Genomic DNA, 19,154 nt, shown 5'->3' on the forward strand with positions numbered 1-19,154 from the left:
TTCATAAGGGTACCAGAGTACACATCCCTGCGTTGACAATAACACATTTTGTGTGGGTCCTCCATTTTCATTAGCAGGCTACATCTGATTAATCCCCCAATCACTACAAAAACCTACTTTGCCAACAGGGTGTTTATTAGCATCCCATTTAATTTGACTCATGGTCATCTTGATCGGGAGGGTTTACAGGGCCTCAGCGATGAACCACTGCCAAAAACAAAACAAACTGGCTCTTTATTGTCAGCAAATGGTGAATCCTCAAAGCAAAGGCGTTTGGAGAGACAGCAGATGTGCTCGTCTCCAAACACATTCTCAGGAAGAAACCAAGTCAGCCGTATGCCATAATTACACAACTGAGTGTTTCAGTGTCTTCCCACCTTGTTTCACTTTGCTTTTACAGAGTATTTGTGAACACCAAGATGGTTTGTCATGCATTGAATTTAGTAATTGGCTGATTTAACTGTAAATTCTTGACTTAATTAGCAAAGATGTTTTAGCACCGCCACTGTGCGTCATCTTGTACAGTGGCAATGAAATGAAGACATGCTTTGAAGGAGATGAGCATGCAAAACTTGAGTCCTCTGTTAACTGCCTGGCTCTTACTCAGATAGAAACTACCAAACCAAGATGATTTACATGACCAGGTTGGGAATATTAGTGAAATCAAAGTACAGGTTGTAAACATTGGTTGAATGCAATGGAATCACAACAGTATTTCAACATGGAAGAGTTCTGATGGCTCAAAAATAGTGTGCTGTACATGTTTCTGGCATGGTTAAAGTGTGTCTCCCCCCTTAAAAGATAAGATTACTCAATGGTAATTAATGATCATTCATGGAAGAGCATGTCTTTCTTCAAGAGAAGAGCATCTTTCATCATGACAATGCCCATGCTGACAGAGCCTGAATAGTCACCAAAATGGTGGATTGAGTGGTGAATTGATCCTTCACCATTCTAGATGGTGGTAAATTACACCACAGCAAATACAGGCTGCACTGCTGACACGTAGAGAACCAACGCTCTACTAAATAATATTACACTGGTGATTATTATTATGTTACTCCCTGCAACAGTCAGACAGTGTACATGATTGGTATGGACAGGCAACCCACTAAGGCTTTGAATGACCATTTAAATAAAAACGCACAAGATTTCTTACATTGTTTCCAGAGTGAACTTGAATGGGATCAGATCAGCTACATGTTAGTGCAAAAGTGGTGTGCAGACTTTTTTAGCATTCACCTTTTGATCATGTGTGAAACCAAATCTCCACGTGACTTTATTTTATATTAGATCACTGCTCTAGGCCATAACCTGGTAGGACATGTGGGATGGTTGCCAGATACAAGGTTTTTGAGATGAGAAAAGAAGACAGCTGCCCCTCCCCCACTCACTACAAGCATCTCCTGTCCACAGCACAATCTGAAAGTCCAGCACCAACGAGGATTCCCTGAGAGCTCAGTGGGATAGCTCTGATTGGCTGCATGTCAGGGGGCTATCTAAACACAGGGAAGACTTGCAGCTGGGTTTTCTTACTGACAATCGATCATGTGAATATCACACTACCTTTTTTGGACACAAAATATTCCCAAGGTCTTTTGGCACTTGGCCAATGCATTATTAACAGAGCTGTACTGTGTGAAAGGGAAATTACTTAATTTACATAGAAATATCAAGGACACGGTTTTATAAACAGATAAAAGACGAAAGTGTGAAGCTAAACAGGAGGCTTCGCTACCTATCTCTTCATGCTCAAAGGCATAGTGTGAATAAGGACCCCTTTGTAAAAGTTAGTCTGTCATATTTTCTCAGAGATTGTATAGTATATAGCAGATCTCACATTGTTTCACATTGTTATTGTTGACACATTCGTAATCATGTGGTTTACTGCCATCTTGCTACAGGAGACAGCACCAATCTACAACTATTCCACAGAGGTTGTTTTTTTTTGGGAAAGGGACTTAACACCCCTCTCTATTTCATTATTTTGTGTTTAGTCTGAGCAGAGAGCTGAAGTGGCTTCGACTCAGATGGTTGCTGGGCTGTGGCAAATGGTAGGGCTTTTTCAGCGTTTGTGTTTCAGTTTCTTGCATCACCTGAACAATTGCTATGAAGCAAAGTATCCACAAAACTTAAATAACAGAAAAAGCCACAGGATAACCAAATTCAAGCTATTTAATCTCAAACTATCCGGACAGTTTCAGTTACACTTCACTTAGACTGTTGAACATGCTTCCAGACAGCTGTGCAAACTCAAATTCCAGCTCTAACAAAAAAAAAGTTTCTTGAAATTGTGCACGCTGTAATAAATTTCAGGTTCCTAAAAAATAGTACTTTCAAGATGTGAGGATAGTTGGCTTTCTAACCATACCTTTAAAAACGGTAACAAGTTATCACTTATTAATATTACAAAACCAATATGCATATTCCTAATATAGAAAGATAGTCACAACAAGCTATCTTTAAGATGAATACCATTGAAAGCTACTACCGCAAGATAACACATAGCAGCCTGCTAGCTATCAACAGAACAAGCTAATGCAAGACCTTTCCAGAAAGAATACATTTTTTGTTTTATCTTTAGTGGTTGCACTTCAAGGTCGAAGAAACTGGAATCAGTAAATTCTTTGTTGACGTGTTGTTTTAACCCTTTCTGCATTCACAAATGAACCTAGAATATTAAAGAAAAAAAGCCCGTGCCAAAATTGGTTTGCTTTCCCCTTGGCTAAATGCCAGGTGTTCTGTGGGCGGGGTTAGCTGGGTACAATGTATGTCACTAAAACGCTAAAACCGTCGAAATCCTTTCCACTTGTAATATAAAAATAATGCTCTTGCCACTTGTGCAGGCAAGTTAAGTTGGAAATTCCTGAATATTTCACCTTCTCTGGATGCATAAAAACCAATACACTTTTTTTTCTCCAAAAAAAGAAGGGAACCACAAGAAATGTGTTTCATTTCTGGCAGCCCAGGGGCACTTCACTAACCCCAACAATGTTTACAGTGCCTATTTTTATGAGAAGGACTTCCCCAACTTTCTAAAAAAACAATGTTGTTTTGCTGAAAAGCTAGTGCTGGTGCACGATGCAGTGCCTTCCCTCCCTTCATCTCCCTCCCATCTGTTGCTGCTAGCAACACTCCTGGTTGTCGCAGAACAGATGTGTGATGGATCAGTTAAGTAAGCCTATTGTCAGCTAGTGATAAATAAATAGCTTTCAAGCTATTTGAAAATCAAAAATGAATCAAAGCCTTTCTTTATTCGGGTGTAATGTCTGGAGTTTGAGACTGCGTTCTTGTCTAATGTTAGTGTACAGTAACTCAGTGTTGCAACTGTATATTACACATTGAATGATCTGCATGTTTAACTATTCGCAACGATGAATGGTTTACATAAGATGTGTCTAATGGAAATTAATATTAATCAGCGCAGAATACACGTCCACCCCATCCACCCTGTCTTTAGCCGCAAGCTTCTGCTATTCAACAATTTGATTACTATTTAGCATTTTTAATAGTTAATGCCTTGCTACTTAAAGGAGTAGCATTTTATTTATACTTTCAAATTTTACATGTATATCAATGACTGTACCTATAAAATACAGTTCTAAATTTCCAAAAGAATGTCAGATTCAATAAGAAACTCAAAATTTTCTGACATTTTTTAAATCCTGGATATCCTACTAAATATGTCCATTCTTGTCCAGACTGCTCATGCCATGCATGGAAGCCTGAATATATACTCTGAAAACTTGGCAAAAATATCTTTGGAAAAAATGTCAAATGACAACATTTGCCCATATGCCAAATGCCTCAGAAACAGAATGTGCCCAAGGCTTGTGTCTATTAACAAAAGTTTAGTTTTGTGGTTTTTGCTATATTTAAAAAAAATGTTGAACATCACTTGCCATTACCGGCTGGCTGCATGTTAGATCTTGTAGATAGTAAGTGGTTTAAGCCTGAAAGAAAATTTTGGTGTCTAGTCTCAGCTAGACCCCATTCACCAATAACCACTGAGTTCTTTAGGCAATGAGGTATCAACCAGACCCCAGACGGTAAGGAAACATGACATGTAAACTTTCACAATCTATTAGCTATTCATTTCACACATCGACTAAATTGTGAGTCTGTGCATGCACTGGCATCCATGTATCCTGTTCCAACTGAACTGCTCTCCCTGCCGATGGAATCACCCCACACCTTCCAAAACGGAATGCTTCCATTACCGCCAAGGGAAAGAATCCCTAAGGGTGTGGGGACAGACACACGGACACAAACAATGACAAAACAGAACTGTTAGCCACGGCCCACAACTGCCAGGCCCAAATACATCCCATATTAAAAATAGAACGTATGTCAGCGCCTACAATTGCCACCACAGACCTGCCAACACACCACCACTCTAGCTCATCACAGCCTTGCTTCTCTGACTCCCAACTTGACTGAGAGAAAATAACTATGTTCCTTGTGAAGGCCTTATGATCCCTGCTGAATTTGCTCCCAGCTTGGCTCCTCACCGCCCATTTGTTTGGCTCGGTCATATTCCCCCACCAACTTCCCACACATCATGCTCATAAAATAAAACCCAGCTAAGAAATGCTCCCACACAAACGCAGGGAGTTACTGAAATTAAATTAAATTAAATTAAATTATCCTCCCCTGGGAGACTGCCCAGACTGCCATTTCCCCACCCTTTTTACTCTCTCGTTTGCCCCAATCACGGACTCAGGTGCGTTCCATTGCCATGGTTCTTAACCCTGCCCATTCTAATATCTGACAGTCTTCTCTCCCACAGGTTCTGCAGCCCTTCTCTTCTGGCATTAAGACATCAGTTCTAATTGAACAGATGTTTTTACTGTGCTCTCTGCAACCTTTCAGCAAGTGAATCAATGTAATATTACTGCAGCACCATGACATTTATTTCTGAAGCAATCAATTTGGAGTGCTGCACTGTGTTTTCCACTGGGGCCTATATAGAACCAGTAAGCAGTTCAGAAGAGGAATGCAAGTGTTTATGCCGTAGAGGTAATTTGGCTGAGGTTAGTTCCGAGCAAAAACAAGCACTAAAAACACATTCAGACAATTATGCAGCATGCCTAAAGGGCAGATTCATGCAACAAAGGCCATCTGATAAACAACAGAATGTGTCTGAATCATAAATCTCAAAGGAATTTAATTCCACAAACAAATCTCACAAAAACAGTACTGTTGAGAACAGCAGTGGCTGGTGTTTGTATCACAAAAAAGCCCTACAGAAACATGGTGTGGTAAATTCTTTCATAAACATCAAAGTGGATTTGTGGCTATTTTCCAAAAGCCCTTCCCTCATTGCTTCTGAGGTTCTCCAGAAAATAGACATGTTTGTCTTAAATGTGCCCTTCAACACCTACATTTGTCTTAACATGGCAGAGGTGTCCAAAGAGCCTGCAAAAATAGATCACTTATTTGATCACAAATCCAACATAACCTGAGTGCAGGTAATACCTTCCAGTTGCGGCTGAACAAAATCGTAAGTTGACAATAGGCTGACAGTGGGTTGAATATGGGACCCCATTGGGAATCGAAAGAGGAAAAGAAGTTTCCACAAACCCAGAGATCCAGAGGAAGCCATCAATTCTGTTTTTTGTTTTGGATGTTTCAAATGAGCCAAGAAACTAAGCAGCATGGCAAGATTTATGACAATGAACTCTCTCAGAAGGAATGTGGAAAATATTCCAAGCATACGGGGGAATTCTACCTTTGAGTAAACGCATGTGAGCCGTTGAAATCAGGCTTGGCGCAGTGGGAGTCTGAGTACTTGATGTGTGCGGGATGGTTTGGTAACGGCAGAGAAAGAAAGGCTGTGCTGCACCTGAGCATAATGAAGTCCCTGGCTGCTCTTCTGACATCATTGTTCAAGTCACTGACCTGGTAAGGAAGGTCTCAGTCATTAAACTGTTATCAACTCAGCACCTTCATATTTAAATAAAAGCAGCTTTAGAAAATTATGGAAACTTTTATTTAAAAACCCAGTACACTCCACTTCTGTACCAGGAAATTCATCCCTTAATCAGCACAGGGGCCCTGATTAATCTAATAGCAGCAAACTACGAGAACACCTTATGAGCTTTATTAAAAATGAGCCAAAAATACAAAGATGATGCTTTTAAGACTTAACTTTGGTTGCCATTAGAACACTGAGAAGACTTTTGGTTAATGTTTTTGCGTCTGATAATATCACTCAAGGTGATTAGGTGACCAAGTGTCAACGGCCACCATTGACCTTCACATCATGTTGTATTTTCAAAAAGTTGGTTTCTGTAAAGTGCACTGAGTGCCAATGATGAACAGCATTGTATTGAATTTGACTCATTGATACTGGTCTTCTGCAGATTTACTTCACAAACTACTTTAACATTGCAGAAGGCTGCCACCTATCAGGAGACAAGAGACCACTGCATGACAACCTAACTTTCCTATGAGCTGAGTGCTGCCAGAGGAACATTTCAGTGTTGAAATGCATTGTGGAATGGAAACTTTGCTTCTTTACATTGCTCTCCTTGTTTGTCTGTTGGCGATTACATATTGTCTAACCAGAACATATTGTCTAACACAGAATACACAAATACATACGCAGCACATTGAGTTGCACCCGCTGTCGGAAATGTGCTTTATAAATAAAGTTTGATTGATTGATTGATTGATTGATTGACACATGGAAACACACACCAGCACAAAAACAAATTCCTCTCAACATTCTTGTCCTACTTACTGAAGGAAAGGAATTCAACAACCTCTACATTCTCTACCAATTAATTCTTCTGTCAAGCTGTTGGCATACAGAGACTTAAATGTAATTGTAATGTAATTCAGGATAATTCAGATGTATTTTACACTAATCAATGTATTTTCCTCTGGATTACCTCAAGTGCAAGATTCTTCCTGTAATCTTGATACTATGGGAAAGATCGCTTAGAGCACTTCTCCTGCAAGAAGCCAAGGGGTAACCCCCCATAATCAACCATCACTAGGATCCATATTAGTATCAGTCTCAGTACTAGTACCCTCTGTCTTAGTACGATCATCATCATCATCAGTATCAGCATCATTACATTATAGCAGCCAGTCTTATTCAGAGTGACTCACAGAGAAGAGAGCATAAGCGTATCTACTTCAATCTAGTTAAATAAGCAACACTGCCAGACTTGGCTAACAACATTACCAGAGACAGTGGACATATGAATTTTCATCAATATCAGCATCAATACCATTATCAATATTGCTTACATTATTACCATTATTAGGTTGATGTACAGAGGAAGCTTGCTTAGGGGTAAGATGGGGAATATGGCACAAAAAATAATATCACTATACGTCTGGGTTGTGTGTGTGTGTGGTTGTGGGAGGGAGGGAGGTAGCAATATGTACCATGATAAACTGATTTTTTGATACTGTGCTTTTAGGGAAGTACAAGAGTTCTACTTGGTTTAGTTGATGTCTTTGCCTAAGGGCTCCAAATGAATTCTATTCATGGAAGGAGATAAAATGCAATGTGTTATTTTCCTACTGATCAAAATCAAAAGGTCAGACTTCAACACGCATACTGAATCTGTCACTTGTCTTAAAACTAATCAGATATCTCCATTCATGATCTTGACAGGGTGATGGTGAGACGGATTTTAAGACTGCCGAAGACGAATACAGATAAGGAGAGCAAAATCCAGCAAGGATTTGAAAAACAACAGCCGCGGTTCTGTTGTTTGAAAATCTGGGATTAGAAGCAACTGATAAACACGCTTATTAAAAACCTCAGCTATAAAAAGTTGATTATAGTGACAAGCCAAGGCCTGAAGATGGCCAAAACTATGTGGACACCCCTTCTGCTTGAGCTGCCCCAATTAACTGTAAGAGCTGTTATAGTGAATTGGCAATGTCTAGGAGCAACAATAACTCAGCTAACCAAGCGGTAGCCCACACAAGCTCACAGAACAGGATCGCCAAGGGCTGAAGCACGTAGCGCGTAAAAATAGTCTGTCCTCGGTTGCAACTGAGTTCCAGGCTGCCTCTGGAAGCAATGTCAGCACAAGAACTGTTCATCAGGAGCTTCATGAAAGGGGTTTCCAGCCACACACAAACTTAAGTTCACCATGCGCAATGCCAAGTGTCAGTGGTGCAAAGCACAACGCCATTGGACTCTGGAGCAGTGGAAATGTGTTTTCTGGAGTGATGAATCACGCCTCAGGCCTTATCGCCAAACATCAGTGCCTGGCCTCACTAATGCTCTTGTGGCTGACTAATTCCTGCAGCCATGTTCCAAAATCTAGTGGAAAGCCTTCTCAGAAGAGTGCAGGCTATTACAGCAGCAAAGGTGGCGCCAACTCCATATTAATGCCCATGGTTTTGGAATGAGATGTTCAACAAGCACATATGGGTGTGATGTTTGGGTGTCCACATACTTTTGGCCATGTAGAGTACATCTGAGATAAAGGGTTTGCTGGGTGGCGTGCCGTGCTAAAGCGTGAGTACTTGATGCAGAGATGTTGTGCTACAGCCAACTCTGCAGTCCCATGAAGTGGCTCACAACCTTCAACGGCATTGCCCAGGGAGTGGTTCATTTACCAGGGCATCCCCCACCTCATTGCACAAGCTAATGACTTCTCTGGTGAATCAGGCACCTGCAGGGCAACAGCTGAGCAGCTCAGAAAAAACTTTTTTTTTAAACTTGGCAGCATGTCTTTTAAATGATGTATGTGGTAATCTGAGCTCTCTGGATTTGATAAAGGATGTGGCCGCAATGGTGCAGGACAGGCTTACAAATACAACTGGGTTTGCCGGCTACCAGTGATTTATGATTTTTGCTTTGATCTAGCTTGATGGTAAAGTTGAAATTTATTATATCAATCAGTAACCAATGATACGCTCTGTAATCTGGAAAATCTTGTAAACAGAAAACCCTGGAACTTTTGCTCCTTTGGCCAGCTTCCTAGTTAGTTCTGCAGACTCTGTCCGCTCATTCAGTCCTAACAATGTCTCTCCTGGTTTGGCTCACCAAATCTGTAAGACTTTTTCCTGCCTACAGAAGCTTAAAACTTTTCAAAAGATTCACCCACAAAACAATTTATTAAAACTGAAGTAGTCAGCAAATGTAAGCTAACAATGGCAAGACAACTTGAGAGAAACTGCATTTATGTTGATTACATACAGAATAATACCCCACAATTTACACATGCCATCTTTGCATGAACCTAATGAATCAATATGGTATCACATATCATTATTATTATTTAGGCCAAATGAGTCTTAGCTGACCATGAGAGGGGCACTCGCAGTCCATGCCAATACCCCAAACGTTATACTGTAATCTACATAAAGGTCAGGTCAGACTACACATTGACCTAAGGATGATGGTGTTTTCTTTAGCTTGCAGAGAGAAGCCAGTAGGTCTGGGTTTAAGTACAACAATGAAAAGACAAACTAATAACATTAAGATATTCTTTGGCCTGATAGAATAACATCAAACAAGTGGACCTTGAAGCAGCCCTGAGACTGCCCAGAAAGCACACCATGAAACTATCAATAAATGTCCTGCCAGAGCTGAACACTCAGTGTGTTCAAAAACCCAGAAATATTTCCAGACCCAGTATATTTATCCACAATCTAATATCTGACAGTAATAATATCCAAATAAAATATTTTGTTTGATTAACTCAAATTCTTACATGAATAAGTTTTAAAACATGGCATGGTTGAGTGTTTGTTTTTGAGCAGAAATTCATTTCCTTATCAGATGAAGGTTTTTGACCAAAAGCTTAGCTCTCAAATGAGCTCTTGTGAAATTTACAATGGAGAAAATGTTCAGATGTTCTTCTTTTTGAATTGTGCAGTGTACATAAAACCGAGTTCTACTCTGGGTTTTAAGTAAGAATAACTTACTTTAGGATCCAGAGTAAAAAACTGTAACACCTGCACTACAATAGCCCACGAGTTAGTAAAATATGTAGTAATTCCACTTATAAATTACGCATACTAATCTAGCACGAGGCATAGGAAATGCAGACTCATGTTACCAGTAATGTGAAAACGTTGAACTGTCTTGTGAAAAGTAACATGCTGGCACTCTTTCCTACTGTATGTTTTAGGGTGAAAGGCCCCAGAAAGCCTCTGTCCAACTCCCCCCCTGTCCTCTGCTGACATTTGTGGTTCTCCCAGGGCACCTTCTCTCCTTCTCTCTCTCCCAATGTGGAATCCAGGCCTAGAAGGTTCTTTCTTTGCTCTTTTTTGCCCTAGCAGTTTGGAGGTTTCTCCTCACTACCTTGAATATTGTCCTTATCCCAGGGTAGACTAAATCCCTCTCAAGCATGTCCTCAACAGTTAATTGACCTTAGGAATAAGAAATATTGATAAATTAATAGATGCTAAGCAACATTAACAACAATTACTAGCTGCATTTGAAGATTTTTTTTTAAATTGTCCTGCAACAGTATTGATCAGAAAGAATGAACACTCCATTAACTCACACTGAAAGAATCGGGGACCTCCGAGAAATATCATGCCTCCCGTCCAAACATCAGAAAGAATGATTAATACTTTGTGTATGAATGTTCTTTTTAAAATAGATTTACATTTTAGGGGACTGAGAGAGAGGGAGAGACATGCGACAAGGGTTGCATGGCCAGATTCAAGCTGCTGATGTCTCAGCTTGTAATGAGCATGTAGACAGTGCTCAACAGGCTATGCCATGACATTCCCTTTTGTATGAAAGTTAAACAGCATCAAGATATGTGTTCCAGATCTCAGGTTTTTCTTCACATAGTTTTGCACGAGCCCTCAGGAAACAGTACAATATGGAGTAAAGTATATATAAAACAATTGATATGAAAAAACAATCAATACATTTCTGCATATAACCTGTAAGAAAATATTTTGCATATTGATGAGGCTGACACTGTCAGTTGATAGTGCAGTTTTCTCCAGCAGACCATTTGTGTGGGTGGTATGGCACGCAGAGACTCCTTTTGATTCCAAAAAAGTCACAAATGCAAAGTTTTGAATAAAATAAGGTCAAATATCTGTCAGTTTACACAAAGAAGCGACGAAAAAACATTTTTATCAAAAGAAAAACTGCTAATAATTAATCTTACACTTAGTCAATTCAAGTTTCACGAGTGGAAATGGGTAGTTAGGCTTTAATCCCACAGCAGAACATCTAGACGAGCACTCAAGTGTTTTCTTCATTCTCTGTGTGAGGATTATGAATGCAATTGTGAATGAAAAACACTTCAAGGCTCAATTGTAGGCAGGAGAGTAAAGCACAGTTTCTCTGTAAACTCACCCAATTATATGAAATAAAAACTCCTGGCATTGAAATAAAAACATTCTAGTGCTCTGCTCAAGTAAGTTCTTCTTTAAGTAAGGTAACTTATTTTATTCCATTTACTTAAATAAATTCAGCTGTTCAGCAGAGGACGAGTACATTTATATGCATCAATTATTGCTATAATTATTATTAGTAGTCTGCATCAGGTGCAAAGTTCAGAGTGTAAATACTAAATAGATACGAAAATTAGATCTAGCTTTGAAAGTCAAATCACCATTAATGACAGATTCAAGCACAATTTGAAATATAACTGCAAACAACAATACCAGAGTCAAGTCATCCAGTGCAATGTCCAATTTCTGTTACATAGATATTGTAGAATTACAGTGGAACATGCACTGATGTTTTAAACCTCAGAACAGCTACCTGCAGCCCAATTTCACTATTATTCTTTAATATGAAGAACCGAAGAAATCCAGTGGCCATTTTTTTCATCCAATTACAAACTTTTGCCATTCTTCTGTTTGAAGGCACAGTCTTTACGTATCATTTCAAATGTGTTCCTACCCATGTCATCATATCAAAATACATACGTGTCTACACAAAAAGGACTGCTGTAATGGTGCTGGTTATAACCTAATGAAAATGCACAACACATTTTTTTGTATTTATCTTAACAGCATGAAAGCGAAAAATGCCCAATGATCGAGCTCATGCCTTTGCCCGGGACATAATACACTGTCTTTTTTTTCAGGGTTTATTAAGGTGTGGTGGCACACACAAGTGTCAGCATGCATTACAGTAGGGGGCACCCAAAGCTCAATCAACAATTTCCTTTACATGATGACATCTTTCATTTATCTTTGATATTTCAACAGTGATACATATCAGCAATTCATATTCAATTGATTTTAATACTAACACTAGTAGTAATACACAAGTGATTCGAATTACCCCACATCCTCATGATCTATGATCTCACTGGCCAATACACTCTCAAATTAACCAAATATCCACCATAAAAATAAAAACAATAAAAACAAAAACAGCAATACAAAATTTAATTTAAATTAAAATGAGTAGAAAATACAAAACTTGTAATGTTTTGTAATGGTTGAGGATCAGACATACATATACTGTGTATATACGAGTATGGATTTTTTTTAGATTGGGTTTCCCTCCAACTTTACATGTGCATAATCTTACAACCTAAATTAAAGGGACAGTTCACTTTCTGGATTTTTTTGCTATTACTTCAGTTATAGTGTATTTTTGACAGGCCCCAATGTTTTTTTTGTGTTGGGTGAAGGATATTTTAGATACTTACAGAAGTCCCTAATGGCCTGCCAACTTTACAATAGCAAGTACGAGGGCATTTGGTGGTCCGTGGTCTAAAGCAAGAATGTACAATGTACTTTGAGAAGCTCCTAAACAGCTGTACAAGCTACTTTGGATGACTTGTTTCTTGCTTTCCACCACCAGGTATGTACCAAATTTCAAGACCCCTCAATACTGAGATGGTCCGCTTCAAAAAGAGAGACTTTGAAGCCAGGGTGCCTGAAATCCAACAGCACTGCTCCACTGTGTTCAACAAAGGCATCTCACTTTTTAAATATAGGTGACACAAGTATGCAATTTTGAAACAGGATCTAAGTAAGGTATTCTTCATTTACCGTTCTCTGCATTCTTATTTTGTTTGTCCCCAGTGCAGGTTCCCTTAAAATATCATCAGACTGTGTTTTATGCACTCAGGGGTGCTCAGAGAGAAAAGTATACAGTATAACGGAATGAAGAAATGCTCCCACATAGTTTCTTCCCAATTGTACTGCTGTCGACGTTTCGGTCCATGACCTTCAGCTGAGCAGACTTGTGCCGTATTTTTGAAATATTCCCAGTTGCTTCAAAATGGCATAGAATAAAAATGTGATGGATATAAGGAGTACAGCCAGGCATGTAACCTGAAGGTTGCAGGTTTGACTCTCATTTAGCATTCAGCCGTTGTACCCTGGACCAAGGTACTCAACCTGAATTTCTTCAGTATATACCAAGCTATATTAAATGGATACTGAGACAAAATGCCAAAGCTGTGTAAATCGCTCTGGATAATAGCATTCGCTAAAAGCCAGTAATATAGAAGCTTGTGAATACACAGAAGAGACATTTGTGAATTTCCTGCATGAGAAACATTGATCAATGTTGCCTTTCAAGGGATTTCTAAGAGAGATTAAACCCATCAACATTCACATTAGCCATTCTACCTTCCCAGACATTTACAACAGGTCAGATTGAAAATTTTGCCCAGTGGACAAATTCAATCAGAGCTGGGTATAGACAGCAGTCTCTGTTTCCAATGATATCTTTGGTTGGAATGGAGGAGAACCTCTGTTATCTGAAATAAATGAAAAAAATACAAATTGAGAAACAGTGGAGGGGGGTGCCAGGCAATACAAACTTCCTGATGTCAAGCAGGGTTACTACTGCCACATACGTTTACTCTGTTATGCTTCACTGTGCTGGTTTTAGGAAGATTCCAAGGCCCCTGACTAACAGGTCCCCTTAAACCTCACAAATTGTGCTGTAATTGTGCAGGGATGGGGTGGCCTGGGTTTGTGAAACCCAAAAACTCTGGGTGGGGTCCCTGACCCCCAATCTTAGCAATACCACCAGTTTGACTGAAGTATGCGTCCCAGTTTAAACCAACGTCAGTTTTAATGAGGTCTACCCTAAATCTTAACAATACTCTGAGGTCTACACCCCAGCATTACCTGTGTCAGCATGAATGAGGTCTAAGCCCTGGTCTTACCCGTGTCAGCTTAAGTGAGGTCTAAGCCTTGGTCTTACCCATGTTAGCTTAAGTGAGGTCTAAGCCCTGGTCTTACCCGTGTCAGCTTAAGTGAGGTCTAAGCCTTGGTCTTACCCATGTTAGCTTAAGTGAGGTCTAAGCCTTGGTCTTACCCATGTCAGCTTAAGTGAGGTCTAAGCCCTGGTCTTACCCGGGTCAGCTTAAGTGAGGTCTAAGCCTTGGTCTTACCCATGTCAGCTTAAGTGAGGTCTAAGCCCAGGTCTTACCTGTGTCGGCTTAACTGAGGCCTAAGCCTGGTCTTACCTGTTTCAGCTTAACTGAGTTCTAAGCCTGGTCTTAACCGTGTCAGCTTAAGTGAGGTCTAAGCCCTGGTCTTACCCGGGTCAGTCTGTGCCCGCCCAGCCGGGCTCCTGTGCTGGCCCTCAATGTGGGCGGTCATCTCCTGCCGAGTGGGGGTGGAGTGGCCACACTGTAGGCAGCTGTAGCGCCCTCTGGTGTGCTCCCAGAGAATGCGGCTGCTGAAAGATTGCCCTGAGCAGGGGGGGGAAGGGGAGAACAGACTCAAGAAAGCTTTTTCAGCCCATCAAACCTGAAAGGGTACTCAGTGCAAAAACATTTCCAACCTGGATCATTAGATCAAATGAATGCATCTAATTCACAAAGGAGAAAACATTATGACAACCAAAGCAATGACAAGTTGATTTCATTTACTTGCTCTTTATTGATCTATTATATTAAATTGTTATGAGAGCAGGAAACATCTCTTGCCTGGACGGAGTCATAGTAAAGTGATGTTCAGGGATAAACAGGAGATTCATGAAAGCAAAAATTAATTAAGACATAATTATGAAACATCCTTCAACAGCCTTAGAAAGCCTCACATTAAAAGGGTTAGTCTTTGTGAAAGAATACTGTTAATACTAACTGCAGCAGCCGGTATTTTCATTAGGAAACGTTTAATCTGTGAAGCAAGCAATGTAAGCAGTCAGATTTCAGTACAGGCTGCAATGATGCCTGCAAGACATCCTGCACAAAACCACATCCACACATACAGCCACTCACACAGCACCTCTCACATCCACACACAACCATTCACACTGAACCTCTCACATGCACATCCACACACTGCCACACACACACACACTGCACCTCTCACAAGCACATCCACACACTGCACCTCACATCCACATAAACACACTGCCACACACATACGACCACTCACACAGCACCTCTCACATCCACACACACTGCACCTCTCACATCCACACACACTGCCACACACATACTGCACCTCTCACATCTACACACACTGCCACACACAGCACCTTTCACGTCCATACACACAGCACCTCACACATCCACACATACTGCCACACTCACACGCTGCCACACACATAGTGCACCTCTCACATCTCTTTCTCTCTCACACATGCACACACACGAACACACACGTGCACACACACACACGCACATGCACGCACGCACGCACTGCACTGCTCACAGCCAGACAGCCACCGGGGCCAGGGAGGACAGCAGAGGCAGGGGGATGGTGGGACTGCGTGTAGGAAAAGGGAGTTGCTGCTGTTAACACGGGGCAGGAGGAAGCTGTGCAGGACGGCCGGGGGCCAGCATGTACACCGAGCGAGCCAAACAGACCCGTCCCCAGTGAGCAGCCGGCTGGAAGGCAAGCGTAAAGCGCAGCTACAATTAGAGAGTACAGTCAAGGCAGGACAGGGTGAGAGCCACACCCAGGAGGCGGACAGAGAGAAAGCACCAATCAGGTGGCAGGGGTGGGTGGGGTTTCTGTACTGATCCACAAAGCTGTCCCCTGAATGTTAAGCACCATTGGCCAGCCGCCCCCTTGTCTGTGCGTGTGCGGACCGCAGTCTCCGTGCCTCACCTGGACTTCACCTGCACTTATACTCTGACTGCTGGGATGACTGTTCCTTCTGAGCAATAGGGGCCCGGGCGCGTCTGGCAGGACAGTGCACACGACAAAACACACAGTTCACTCAACACCGGAACGGCCCAGGCGCACGCCGTCAAGCTGACTGGCGCCAGCCCCATCTCAACACACTTGTCTCAGAAACAGATAATATCAGAACAAGAATTTAGCTTCGGTCTAACTTTTCAAAATAAGAGCTTCGGTGTACTCAAGTGTGCGGTCAAAACGAGCATTAATTGTGCAATGCAAGAGCAGAAGCGATGATGTCATTCCACTCAGGATGCTCATATCTAGACTGATATGCTCCCTGTGAAAGAAGAAATCATCTCCTGACTCTCTGACTCTCCAAAATTTACTGTGGAAAACAGAGTTGATTAAGGCTTGTGGAATTGCGATTTTTGGCCAACACAGAAGAAAGGAACGCGTGAAACTCATTCACCTTGGTTCTTCTTCCAGACAGCGTTCGAGCCCGGCGGGGTGGGTGGAGCTGGGGAGGCAGGGGCGACGGGTCGGCCCGGGCGCTGCCCGGGGGCGGCTGGGGTGGGAGGAGAGGAGGACGCAAGGGGAGAGTAAGGCAGGGGGGAGGGGGGCGTGGCGGAAGGGATGATGGAGCCGGGGGGCGGTCCGGGCTGCAGGGGCTCCGCGGCGAACGCCGCGGTCTCCATGAGAGAGAAGGGGCCGGGGGGCAGGGCAGGAGGAGTGGCAGGGGCCGGGGGGGAGGTAGGGGAGACGGGGGTGGGCGGAGCTAGCGGGGCTTCCTGGGGAAGCCTGTTGACGGTAGCCTGGAGGCTTGCGAGGGGCGGAGCACGGTCGGAGGTGCCGGACTCGGCGGCTGTGGGGGCGGGCTCTAACTCCATGGGCTCTTCCTTCATGGGGGTCTGGATGCTGGCGGAAGTACCGGCAGGAGCCGCGGCTTCGTACGCGAGAGCGGTCTCGGCCGTTTCCGTCATCGTCATGGCGCCGGGAGATGTAATTTCCTCCCGGGCAGCCTTGCTCTTGGCCACCTTGGCGCAAGTGTGGAGGTGTTTGAAGAGAGCGCGGTAAGACCGCAGCTTGGCTCTGCAGCTCTCGCACCTGCATCAACAAGGAAACAGCAAGGTGCGTAAGAAGACCACAACAAGACCACAGCTTGGCTATACACATGCAACAAGCTAACAACAAACTCTCATGGCCATACCATGCTTCAACGCACAGCTTTGAACAAAAAAATCATTGCATTTACTTCAGCTGATCCCATATACCTAGACAATATGTACAAAAAACTGAAAGTGACTAACAGACCCCGCCTGGAGTACTCCGTCTACCTAAAATCATCGCACACTCACAGGAAATAATGGTTAGGCTTGTAGTGGTGCCTCATGTGCTCCATCAGGTGTTGCATGCTGGGAAAAGTACCACTGCAGCCCAGGGCTGAGCAACGAAATGCCTTCCCTTAAAAAATGAGACACAGACAGCAATCCATAAAACAAGGTTTGTAATACATATTACATGGAGTTAAAACTACTTAAAGTCGCCTGAGATAAATCCTACAGTGGATACTATTTTTTTAATGGATTTTTATTCCTCTTTATATTGTCCAGCTAGATACATTACCCACAATCTTAATTTCGCCAGAAAGTGTGGCATTTTAGAATCATGATTCACAATATCACAAAGAACACTCTCATCCAAAATGGCCACGACTCCCAAAGCTCAGTGCTATGACAATGTACTGGTCATCTTCCTGAATGCTTTCTAAATAGTATATAGATAAGGCAGTCCATCAAAATCTCTAATTAGGGTCTCTTCAGCTGCAGTCCAATTCCTTGACTACCTGCCATGTATGGATGAGCACATTGTGCTAACCCAAAACCCACTGTTACATTCAGTAACCAACCAAAATATTATCATCTTATGACAAATGTGTACCGTCATACTCTTTATGCTCTATTCGGTTGTGGGAAGTAGAAATAGATTTTGGCAGCAATGTTGTGCACCCTGGGACCAGGCCAAAGTGTCCTGACTGTCCTCACCTGGAAGGGACTGCGTGGGGATCTTGTGGCTCTCCACGTGGCTGGACAGCTGCTGCATGTTTGAGAAGGTCTGCTTGCAGCCACGGAATGAACAGGGCAAAATGGTTCCTGTGGGAAAAGAGCAAAAATCTAAACATGTCCTTTAAGGAGCAAATATTTTTTACTGTACTTTGTTAAAAGGCTCTGAACAACATTAGCAGTAATGCAAATACCCGAAAAGACAAATCGCGATATACGAACGAATATCCGAATTGTTGCTGCTGTACACGTACCTTGCGTGTTGGTAGATGCTTGCGGTTGTGGGGTCGGATTACATTCGGCGATTCCGGCAGACATCCCTGCCACACTGCTGTCAACAGGCAGGGGAGATCCGGTGGACAGCAGTCTCTGTAGTTCAGACTATCTGGAACACATTGATCATTTTAGCGAAATGATAGAGGGTCGCAACGAGCAAGCATGACAATCGATTTAACTGATTTAAGGTGGTAACTGAGAAAGCGAAAAAAACCACCGTTTCGTTTTCCGTTCAGTTGTGAATCTATAAGTGTATTGACATTAGTTGGCTAATGTTCTGCATGACATGTTGTGAGGTAAAAAAAATTTCAAAACATGTGTTGGTCGTAAATGTGAGTGCACTCTATTTTTTCCTTCGTTTTTGGACATTACAGCTTTTTTGGACATGTAAACACGGAAAAGCTGTTGGACTGTCACCTAATAGTCGATCTAGTGTGTCTTTATCTGTATAAATATAGGCCTAATGTATCGATAGCTGCAACATTTAATATCAAGCAAGCTAATATTATATTCAAATGCAAGGATCAGCATTTTCCAGAATCACTCACCATAGACTATTTACAACGAGCCTTCACGAAAGACTGGTATATAATTGTACATTAACCAATAAAATATATTATTTGAAGACAACGAGGAAAGTAGCGTTTGAGACACTGGCACTTCACGAGTTCACCATTTTGGATCTATATTATCGCGAGAAGAGGACCAAAAAAGGCGTGCTTGTAATGCGGCAAGAAACCAGAAAAGCGCTGTTGTTCTAGTCTTCTAATTTATTAGAAGTTTACATATTACATTTTATATAGTTTAAAT

General features: G+C 42.0%; 1 protein-coding gene and 1 long non-coding RNA gene across 4 annotated transcripts; both read right to left on the bottom strand.

Annotated features, from left to right (window-relative positions):
• Positions 1 to 11,994: 11,994 nt before the first annotated feature.
• Positions 11,995 to 19,052, bottom strand: znf414 (zinc finger protein 414). 3 transcript variants are annotated; one of them, XR_010330532.1, is made up of 8 exons: positions 18,893 to 19,052; positions 18,323 to 18,449; positions 18,051 to 18,158; positions 17,364 to 17,469; positions 16,478 to 17,112; positions 15,994 to 16,067; positions 14,472 to 14,624; positions 11,995 to 13,679 (listed from the first exon to the last, which is right to left on the bottom strand). XR_010330532.1 is itself a non-coding variant. In XM_064339041.1 (7 exons), exons 1-7 carry the CDS (start codon positions 18,893 to 18,895, stop codon positions 13,606 to 13,608), a joined length of 1,206 nt encoding a protein of 401 aa, XP_064195111.1. In that variant the 5' UTR covers positions 18,896 to 19,052; the 3' UTR covers positions 11,995 to 13,605. The 3 variants fall into 3 exon arrangements, 2 of the variants coding, with proteins under 2 accessions (XP_064195111.1, XP_064195112.1); XM_064339041.1 differs by lacking the exon at positions 15,994 to 16,067; XM_064339042.1 differs by lacking the exon at positions 15,994 to 16,067 and having other exon boundaries at positions 18,323 to 18,453; positions 18,893 to 19,051.
• On the bottom strand, positions 14,795 to 15,986 carry LOC135256844 (uncharacterized). Its single transcript, XR_010330533.1, has 2 exons — positions 15,385 to 15,986; positions 14,795 to 15,322 (listed from the first exon to the last, which is right to left on the bottom strand). It is a non-coding gene; the product is annotated as an uncharacterized LOC135256844 (long non-coding RNA).
• Positions 19,053 to 19,154: the final 102 nt, after the last annotated feature.

Source organism: Anguilla rostrata, chromosome 6, assembly GCF_018555375.3.
Source record: "Anguilla rostrata isolate EN2019 chromosome 6, ASM1855537v3, whole genome shotgun sequence".
In the NCBI taxonomy this organism is placed as follows: domain Eukaryota; kingdom Metazoa; phylum Chordata; class Actinopteri; order Anguilliformes; family Anguillidae; genus Anguilla; species Anguilla rostrata.